This window comes from Etheostoma cragini, chromosome 1, assembly GCF_013103735.1.
Source record: "Etheostoma cragini isolate CJK2018 chromosome 1, CSU_Ecrag_1.0, whole genome shotgun sequence".
In the NCBI taxonomy this organism is placed as follows: Eukaryota; Metazoa; Chordata; class Actinopteri; order Perciformes; family Percidae; genus Etheostoma; species Etheostoma cragini.
Window position 1 is genome coordinate 877,991 of NC_048407.1, and position 11,348 is coordinate 889,338.

The 11,348-nt window shown below is 41.2% G+C and overlaps 1 protein-coding gene across 1 annotated transcript in view; it reads right to left on the reverse strand.

Annotated features, from left to right (window-relative positions):
- Positions 1–10,165: 10,165 nt before the first annotated feature.
- The window catches only part of LOC117947913 (high choriolytic enzyme 1-like), a 1,492-nt gene continuing 309 nt past the window's right edge, over positions 10,166–11,348 (reverse strand). The window contains exon 2 of the mRNA XM_034877274.1: positions 10,166–10,590. Coding sequence (XP_034733165.1) covers positions 10,304–10,590 — 287 coding nt within the window. The 3' untranslated portion in view covers positions 10,166–10,303. The remainder of the gene's footprint in view (positions 10,591–11,348) is intronic.

The window sequence follows — 11,348 nt, forward strand, 5'->3', positions numbered from 1 at the left end:
CCACCACAGTCCCACAAAACAAAATGGGAAGATTTACAGATGCTTTATCCTGTCCATCATTTCATAGTAGGAAAATGTTACTTAGGATTTTATCATGTGATCATGTCACATGACAGTGTGACAGTGAGTCAGCATGCACAATGACTTGTGTTGGGTACCAAAACCTGGTTCCACTATGGAACTGGTTCCTACGCAATCGGTAGGAATCGGACTGGATTACAATGTAATTTCCACTTCTTCATTTGTGTTCCACTTAATATATGGACTGAAATATTTTCCCTCTGTCGCTCCGAAATGGATGTTAAAATATCACAGTTTCTCTGTAGTCTACCGTTAGCTAGCTACTGTAAATGAAGGCGTAGGTAGCACAAACTTCTGGGCCCTGTAGATGGGCCCCTCCCTGCATCCACAGCCATTCGTTCAAGCATCTTTTGGGCCCTCCTCACATAAGGCCACTAGTACCCCCCCCCCCCCCCCCCCCCCCCCCCCCCCCCCTCTAGTCTGACACCCCTGCTCTGGTAAGCATACCAACTCAACATTCATTTAGCTGTAACTTGTTAACAGTGTTGCTGTAATTTATTGTTAAATTATTGAAGTTGTGTGTTAGGTAACTTACGTTTAATTAGCACATATTTAAGTACTTTAAAACATTGATACATTGTTAAATTTAAATAATTTTCAATAAAGATAAAAAAACTCTATAGAAGAGCTTTTCTTTCCTTTTTTCACTTTTTCCAGAATTGGTTTAGAAATCGGAATCCAAACGAAAATGATGCATAACCACATGATACTGCACTCTACACAAGCTTGAAAAGCTGTTGTAATAATTCATAAGCAATGGTCTGATAATGAGTTTGTTAAGGGATTTATTTTTTTGTTTGGAACATTATAGAAATAACTTCCTGCAGAGATAATGTGGAGATAAAGGAAGCCAGCTGCTGGAGACTTCTGCAATAAAAGGCGTTCTGTAAGGAATATGCTGCTTTTCAATTGCCACTACTTTATATTTGAGTCCATTGGCTGGATTAAGGAAACAATTTGACTGTTGTTTAGTCTTGAATTTCTCTGGACTAGTAACCATATTATGCTTATCTCATTATTATTATCACTGGGGCTCCAATTTACAATTATTATTATCATTGGTTAATCTGGTGATTAGTTTATCCATTAGTTGTTCGATCTATACAATTTCAGAAATTGGGGAATAATACAGATAACAATTTCCAAGTTGATTTTTTTAAATTACATGTTTGGCCCGACAAACAGTCCAAAATAAATCCAAATATATTCCATTTGTGTTGGGAAATAATTTAGTGTCCAATCTGTGGTTTCTGTTCTGATATACAGTATACTCATGTTTCCAGTTCACACATTGGATGAATACATACACAACTGATGTGTCCAGCTAGCACCAGATGGCTCCGACAACTCAATCTCTACCTGAGAGAATTCGGTTAAATGGGCCCAGAATCCCAAACCCACTAGAGATGAATTGCTGTGGCCGTGCAAGAGACAGGGCCACAAATCAAAGCAATCCACGTTCCCCTTACACTGGAAAATAAAGGACTCGCGAGCATGAATCCAACACAGTCTTTTAGCCAAGCGTGATGCTAAGATGTGGCTAACAGTCAAGGAAAAACAAGCTTTAGGATTAGCTTAATGTAATAAACTGTTTCATAATTGGGGAATGAAGAGATCACGTCTCTGGGCTGCGTCTATGTTAATATGTTTTTTACCATTGGTAAATAGTAAACACATAAGGCATAATTTATTAAGATAACAATCAAAACTGGACAGTGCACCCCCCCCCCCTCAAATATCGTACCATAATGATGATTGAAAATATAACTATTCCCCAATTATTTTTGGTCAGTTATAGCTTTAATGCTAAAGCCGTTTCCCATGATGCTCTGAGAGGCGTTGCTTTCAGGGCCCATGAAACACAGTGATGTCACAAATGTGGTTCTTTAGTACAAAGTGAATAATGCTATGGCTAGTAATGCTATTCAACTGAACTAGTTGAGATATGTAGAGCATATTGTTATTATTATTATTATATTATTGCTGCCTCTTAAAATGAACGTGAAACAGCCTCCCTAGATTGGTGGAGATCTCGACCCCCCCCAATGTTAAACCCAAAGTTAACAGATTTTCCTTTCATGGATTGGGTAGGTACCTTTTCTAATTTCCAAACATTCCCAGTAGAATCAGACGACCAGTCATTGATTTGGACGACCTGAACATCAGCAGTCAGACAGGCTCTGCCTTCTGATCAGGGTCTGGCTTCTGCCATGACTTGACCTTGAAATCAGCTGGAAGAAAGTGCAGTGAATGTCTTTGTCTCTCTTCTCTTCATTGCTTTCTGATGACAGGGATCCACAGCAGGGACCAGGATGCTTGGTGTTTCACCTCACGGGGGACTCGCTGACGGGGCAGGGATCTAAGTGTCCGTCAGAAGCAAAGGACCAGAGCTGACCAACCTCTGACATCAGGCCGTGCGGGACCTAATGGATAGAGCTCTTAGAGCCAGGGAGAAGGGTTTGGATAAAAGCATCCATTACATGAAGGACGTTATAACAAAAGATCAGAGTAGCCAACCGCAGTCTACTGGGACTGCACAGTGACAATCTTTACTTAGTTCTATATCAGGTGTAGTACATCAGCATTAGTTTTAAGCAATTCATTACATACTCTCATTTACTTTACAGCATAAACGGATGGGTACTGACTACTCTATGATGTGCACTTCTGTGTTCGTTTTAGCATGATTGGGCAAAGGAAACAAATTATACATAATACATATTTAATTTATATATAATATATGTTTATATTATCCAAGTTCACATTGTTGGTAGACACAAAGGCAGAAATCACACTCTTTCATATTTAAAGAATGGGGTAAAAAAACTGTTTTATCAGAAGTCATGATATATGATCATAAGATATACTGTATTAACATATACCTTAAAGCCATGATGGTGCAGTATAGTGGATTTTATAGCGGGGACACCACGTGTGCCATCATCATTTGTTGATGTTGTGAATGACTGGACGAATGACTACCGGCCAAATGAAAAAATGAAAAACACACAGCCATGGTCACTCCTGACAATACTGCTGTTCTGGTTGGTCACTTGAATCAATATCACTGAAACTGGAACCGCAGTCCTGTTTTCCGCCAAGACTGAAAGATAGACTGTGTTTGATAACTCTTATTGCTGACATTGTTTTGCACTTGGCCCACTTTATTTCCTCATCTGTTCTTGGCTGGAGAAGGCCAGCTCATTCCCTGCACACTGATCCTTCCCAGGCCTGTCCACTTGTATCACGTCTTGTCTTCTGAGAGGGATCACATTGACCGATGAGGGCATCTCACACAGGCCTCTCTTGAACATGTATCCCAGTCGTGAGGCTCACAGAACAGATGCACGTACTTGTTTAGCGTTTGCCTCATCACAGCCGCCAATTCAACGTTCTGACATGAAACCCACACAGATGTACTGGCTACGTAGAGGGAACATTTACAGGACAGTGTTACAGACCAGTGGCTCTGTGGAAATAGTGCTTTCTCTTACAGAATCCATTCAGAATCTTGCTTTCATAGAGCTGGATCAGCTGACTGCTCTGGGCTACATCTTTCAGTCTCTGGTTAATCACCACTTCTCATGGGGTCAGCTGATGTCTCTTAGATTGAGATATTATTAGCCTGGACATAGTCTCTGGCCTGCAGGGGTTGGGATTAGGCCTTGTGGCTGTTTGCTTTTCCACATGGATTCAAATATGTGGAGTCTAGTCCATATATTACAATAGGTTGAGTGGATTTATTTGAGTCCATATTTTACAGTGGGGGAGCAGGGGAATGCCTCGTTATCAGTGTGTTGCAGACAAGTACACTGTCTCATTTCTCCCTGGGATTTGTTTGTGCAGTTTTGGGCAATAAAAGATAACTATGAAATAGTATTTCAGTAGCTTTAAATTCAGACATAGAAGTGAAGAAATATCTTGCTTGATTTGTGCCAGGCCCTTTTTTTCCCAAAAAGACAAAACTCTGGCTTTGGAACCAAATCAGGGTGCAGACATGGCGTTCTCTCTGTAGTGAAACCACTTCACGGTGCAGACTAATGCGATTCTTTCTGTCAAGCATTGGTGCAGATAAAGTGCAGAGATAGCGGAAAACCATTACAGCTACGCCCAGTCCCCATTTTCCAGAGAGCAGGTTGCTGGAATCATTGGTAACTTGTTTTGTCATGTCGATGTGGCATTTAACACACCTTCTGTGACCTTTCCAAATATGACAACGCTATCAGGAACTCAACTGCACTTTGAGTTCTGGAGGTTGCTTACTCACTTTACAGTTATATCTTATATCTTATTTGGCTTCAGCAATGTTAGAGAAATATAGTAGATCCTCATTTGTCCTTTGTCATTGTAATCAATTAATTAATAAGCTGTATAAAGATAAGTGTGGTGATTTTCTATTTTTCTTTGGCACCAAATTCCTTGAAAGGATTCTGCTAGCCTCACACAGCTTATCATTTCTCTCTCGGGAGTTTTCAAAGTCTGACAGCGTGGGACCCGCCTCAGAGAAAATCCGGTTTTCCATTGGCATGCACCTTGCTATGATGGTGAGTAAAGAAACAGAGTTTTCACAGTTTAAAACCTCTGTTCAATAGACCTCCACTGCTGCTGACTCACCAACCCATGTGCTTTTGTTGTCTTTATCCTTTGCATCACCCCTTTCTGGAAGTACATCTTTGTTAAAGTGACTACATGTAACTTTTACACGTTTATAAAGTTGTGTAATGTTCCATCTGATGATCATAAACGGCCTGTAACAGCAAACAAGACTAACAAGAGGACTACAGTTTAATATTAATGTGTCTAACTACGGCAGGTAGACGGCGCTTCACAGCACACACACTGATCTGCTGTAGTGATGGCTGATACTGAAAAGAAGGAAATCAAACAAAGAACAACTAAAAGCCAAAAGAGAAAAAGAAAGACAACTGGCAAAGCCGAGTCAATCTCAGTCGGGCTTTCAACAGATGGAGACAAGTAGTGGATTGTCAGTGATTCAGAATCCGAATCAGAAATACTTTACTGATCCCTGAGTTGCAAGAGTATAGAAATATCAGAGTAGAAATATTAATAAAAAATGTGGATCTGTATGGTGTTTACATTGTTAGATAGAAGATAGACTGTAGCCATCAGAAAGTTTCAACCCACGTAAAATGCAGCAATTACTTTTAATTTATAAAAAGGTTTTGGCCACTCGTGAGCAGCGTAACAAGCTGTAAACACAGACTGACATGTCATCACCTTTTTACATTTAGTTCTACTGCTGGGTGGAAACACATAAACTTAGAGCTGTCCACTCAGAATGGATTTAATACCAGGTGAAAACGGGGCCACAGTGACTCAAAGTGTCTCAGTGTGAGACATTCAGATGCTTTGAATTTTTCAGGGACCATTTCAGAAAAGGACCATACGGCAATTTGCTTAGATTACTTCCTTATTCAACATTACATGCGAAATCCATGCTAATTAACATTGGAGAGCTATCAGAGAGGGTTTTTGGGGGATTTGAGTTATTGGTTGCAAGAAGAGACTGGTAATGTACAGGTGGTGCACTGTGCACACTTGTGCGTGTGTACATTTCGACAGGGGGGTTTCCTCTGCTATATTTCTCATATGGTCTATTTCAACTTTGTTATGCACTAACCAGAAATTACTCTTCTTCTTCTGGTAAATGGTAAGTTGCAGAGGCGCGTGGCATCATGACAGTAAAGAGGTATGTTTAGAATGTGTGTGAGATCGTTGTGTGTAAATGTGCTGTATTTATATAGCGCTTTTCCAGTCTTAACAACTGCTCAAAGCGCTGTTTACATCTACAGGAAACATTCACCATTCACACACATTCATACACTGTGGCCGGGGCTGCCGTACAAGGTGCCACCTGCTCACCAGATACACACTCACACACACATCTTCATCAGATACACACTCACACACATTCACACTCCGATGCGCAGCACCGGGGGCAACTCGAGGTTCAGTGTCTTGCCCAAGGACCCTTCGACAATGATTGCAGGGGCGGGGATAGAACCACCAACCTTCCAATTGGCAGGCAACCGCTCTACCACTGAGCCACAGCCGCCCCAGCGTGAGGTTGTGAGTGTGTGAGATTGGTGTGTGCGAGGTTGGTGTGTGCGAGGTTGGTGTGTGTGAGGTTGGAGCAACACACAACATGGCTGCCGGTGCGTTGTGCAGCGTGAATCTTTCTTCACCATTTAGCATCCATCTACAGATGAAAGAGCTGTGTGGGATGAAAGGAAGGTTTGAAAAGCCTCAGTTAGGAGGTGTCACACCACGCTATCACTAAATATCACCTTTGAAAACAAAATATTGAAGGGACAAAATTAGTTTTCGGGGGCTGTGTTTTATGTCCTTTTGTGTCAGATGGAGGGTAATTAGAGGGATAAATAGATAGATGTGCGAGGTCAGAGAGGAGGTTTTTGTTACTTGACATTTTGGCTGTGAATGCTACGTTTCATCAAACCTTGCTGTAAACTGGCTTTGTGTGTTATACACTGCTGTCTGTTTGCAGAGGGGAGTCTAGCTGCTCAGCTAAACCAGTCAGCTGCACCCTTTAATAGTGTTAACCTGTAGTCCTGTCCTCGGTCTCTCAGGGGGGTTGGATCTGTGACCTCCCTTTCATCTCTAGACCAGGATATGACAAGACAAAATTAAACTGTAACGATTCTGGGGGGGGGGGGAATCTTGTCAAAGCAGGTAGTAGTGGTAGACAGAGGACAGAAAAAAGGAATACAATAATGGAGGCACTTTGTATAAATGACATTACAGTGCAGATTCAGGTTTGGTGGCATCCAGAGACATGCTGCAGGGACAGAACGGAGCAACGGGGTTAGGTGCTTTGCTGCCATCTATCGGCATCACTAAGGGCTTGGGTACATGCAGTGTGATTAGCCTCAATGCTAAAGGGAACAGGGTTTTTCACCGAGATCAATGGGAATTGTTGTGTTCGCAGTGGTGTTATGTGCTGTTCTTTAAAAGCTGCTTCTTTAAGAACCAACTACCCCCAAACTACAACACTGAACACTTTTACCGTGGAAGAGAAGCATGATCACCTGGGAACTCTTAACTATTACATTTTAAACTGACTTAACACCTGACATTTTACAGTGTGTATTTTATAAATGTGATTGTGTGGCAATGATATTATTTGCAAACACAATACTTTAGGATAAAAATACCCCGTTTTGCATTGACTTTAAGTCACAGGTAGAATGACATAACTTAGGCATATCTACTTAAGTGCAATGCTCTAGAACATTCCATTTTGTGATACTTTATACTAAATATTGTATTGTAAATATTGTGCTTTTGAATCCTCATTTACTTGGCAGCTACACTAACTTTTCAGATCAGGATTTTACAAATGAAACAAGATCATTATCTAAAATATTATGCAGTGTTATAGATTAAACTACAGTGTATAAAGTAGTTAACAGTTATAATAATAATAATTATACAAGGCCTTAATAATGATAATAATAACAATAATAATTGAATATAAGTACACTTACAGAGACAGTTAAGTAGCTCATATTATACTTGATACTTGAAGTGCATTTAGCGGATAATACCTTTTATTGAGTTACATTTTGCATGTTTGGATTTAATTTGTGTCTTGAATAACGGTGATATAACAGATGTATTTTTATTTCTTCTCATTGGTACAATTATTAAAATGTGTGAATTTGTTAAAAGGGATAAAATGGTAAGTTGAATGTGTTGTTGTTGTTACACGGGCACCGCCATGTTGGAATTCCACAATCTACTACGTCCCTGTCATGGTAGGCTACTCCGTGGCTAACTAGCCCCAGTCCTCAACTCATGGCTAGCTGCCTTATAACGGGCTAGCCCTCCGACAGCCCCGGGATTTCAAGGCTGTAGCATTTTTTAGCGACAGGCTATTTAGAGAGCTGTGCTTCAATGCCACAGCGTCACTGGTGAGGGTTAAGTCCACCAGACTGAAACCTGAGGCCTTCCGGCTCCAGTACAGGGCAGACCAAGACCACCAGACTGAAACCTGAGGCCTTCAGGCTCCAGTACAGGGCAGACCAAGACCACCAGACTGAAACCTGAGGCCTGTTTTTAAGGCTGTCTGTGATTAGACTTCTGGGTTTTTCCTTGGTCAGATTTGGCCTTTGGGGGAACACAAAGCAGGGGTCCTCCCCCAGGAAATTTTGAGGGTAAAAAACTTCCATTCCTGCATTCAGATACATTTTCAGGCACGAATTTATGGTTTATTTATTTAAGGAAATCACAAAATTCTGGGGGCAGGTAACAATTCAAAATACAAAATATAATGTAATACTATTATATTCAGTAGTCCAGTTAGGGGGTTTTCAAATCCGGGACAAGGGCTGTATAAGACAACACTTTACCCCCAAAGTCCAGTTTTTTAATTAGCATGAACTTATGGCTTATGGTCACTAATTTTCCCCCAAGGAGCACGTTTTGCTCCCAAGTTGAAAAATGTAGGAATCAAAACCCAATCATGTTATGGATCTAAAACGTGGTACAGTGTGATGTTGTCCACATTCTACTGCTCAAACGTGATCAGTGATGTTGAACAGTGGACCACCCCAGTTCACTCATACATGTGAACCGGGTTTAATCGCAGATGTTAACCCACATGGTGCAGAACAACCCACTATGGGGACGGTTCACAGCAGAACGGCACTGCTTGTTTTAAAGGTGTTAAAACCACCAACTGCACCGAAACTCTGAATTAGACTACACTTCTATTTGTTGCGACGATGAAACTGTCTCAGTTTAACATTGATGTTGTCAGATGGCTGCGTGGACAGACAGCAGCCAAAGATCTGAATGTCCCAAATTTTTTGAAATTGTCCGGCCCCCCTGGCATTGGCCAGAATTGCCAGCTGGCCAATCCGCCCCTGCACTGCCCCAGCTAATGGATGAATGGATGTTGCTCTACACTGACATTGCCTTCAGTTAACTCCAGAGGGCACTACAGAACAGTGTATTCAATGTAAATGCGCATGAGCATTTACGTTTGAGGCACTAAGCTTACCAGATCTAGAGATGTGACAATGACCGGCCTATGCATATATGATTGCTTTTCTACATCATTTGTTATAATCAGTGCAAATATAACAAGCTTCTTTTCTGCCTTCTTTGCTGTTTTTGTGCGTGAGAAAATAGGATATTTATTTGACTGTTGGTCACCTGATCAGATTTACATCATTACAATGTGTGTGCTGTGATGGCTGCAGTGGTATGTGTTTAACAGAACAGAAGTTTAAGAACCTTTCACTGGGTGAACTCTGTTGCACACACTCAACGGGTCTGACTGGTAGGCCTACTACCGTTCCACAAAAACTGCCGGTGGTGTAGGATATGTTCTGTGTGAGGGACATTTGTGCGGAACAGAGCTGATTTTTAGATTTCTGCGGTCTGCTGTCTCAGGTAGGAGGGTCCTCCATATGAATTGGAGCCTGTAGGAACTGTCCTCACTTCATGGCAGAGATAGTTAGTAGGCAGGATGTGGAGGTGAGAAATACCACATGATGAGATGAAAACAGATGGGATGAACATGAAATGGCTGCATCTCATTGGGTAAAGGGTAACGTATCTGTTACATCACAGTTCAGTCAAGGTGCATGAACTAGAGATAACCCAGAGCAAGCAATAACTCCACAGCTATTAGAAACCATAAACTGCATTCTGAAACATTGTCATTAAGGCTAATTTCTATTGTCACTTGCATTAAAACAGCAGATGAAACGCCCCACTGTCACCCACCCACGGACATCACACCCCAACTAAGCTTTGGATCTGAACACCTGTTTCATTGTGGAAATAAGAAGGAACAGCATTTAGACGTCTCTCTGGCGGATAGCGGTTAGTTAGTGTTCTTGTTACTTTTCAGTAGTTTACACCTTTAGATATGGCACCACCCTCCAGTTTGGTTTTCATGGTATTTTTGAATCCCAGAATTTCCTGTTTGTACTATGAGTATGAGTGTGTGTGAGTACAAACACAAAAACATACAAACAACAAGAAGATAATGAACCATTTTGCACTGAATTCGTTACGGATTATTAAAAGAAGATAGTCCCAGAAAGTGAATCAAAAAGTAAAGGTAGTTGTTGTAATATTACATCCGACAACCATGGGAAAAAACTGATCTTTTACGTTTGGCATGATAAGTGCCAATGTAAATGAGAATGTTAGATAAGATGTGTTGTTTCTAGCAGCCATAGAGCTTATTGATCCTTGTGATGTCCCAGGAGGACAAGCCCTGCCTCTGGCCGATCTGGACGTTAGCTTTGGGGATGGGGACCATCGTGGCTCTCCCGTTGATGGAGAAGGCTGTTTTGTCATAGTGCATGATGGAGCCGTAGTCATAGGGAGTGTTCAGGTTGTTGGTGTCCTGCTTGTTGAAGTTGTAGGCCTGAGAAGGGTTGATGTTTTCCCACACGATCCTGATGTAGCTGTCACGGTCGCTTCTGCAGCATTCCAGATTCACTGTGTTCTCTCAGAAGGAATCACTGCACATGAGGAGGCACCTTTAAGGACATTTTGAACATGTTAAGAGGCTAAAAACAAGTTTTAAACTTGCCCTGTTTAAGCCTGTTGGGTGCTAACTGTGGCAGGAGGATAACACGGTGTAGGCCGCACCGATTAGTTTCATTTCTCTCTACTGACAGACCTGATTGGTTAGTCTCTCTCTAGGTAGTACGGCAGCAGGCTGCTGAACTGTTGAAGTAAAATGGACATCAAATAAACTCCAGTGTCCATGTTCCTGGTAAAAAGGAACCAAGTCCTACAGTGTGGCTCACTGAGGACTTTTCAGTTTTTGAAAACAGGTCGATGACAGAGAAGACATAAGCTTATTACAGAGACAACACTTGTTGGCAGGATCAGTTCTTTGTTGGTTTGGGTCTTTTCATGGGAATGGTTAAAAATCAGAAATATATAGAATAGTAAACTTCCCGACATATCCTTTACATGTAAATGGTGACATTAGATCGTGGAGGTTTTATTTCTTTTCTTTTCTTTCTCATTCTTATTTATCGCCAATGTATGTGTGAGCTGATTTACACAAGATTAATAAGTAAGGTTTATGAGTAGAAATAGATAAATTAACAAAACAAACAAATATTGAATGCATGATTTAATTTGAGAGAGTACAGTACCAGAGAATTCACAGATGGGTAGTCTTACATTCTGCTGTGTGCTTAAAGAATATTTGAACAGAAACTTGTTTTCATAACTGCTAACTTCAGATGAGA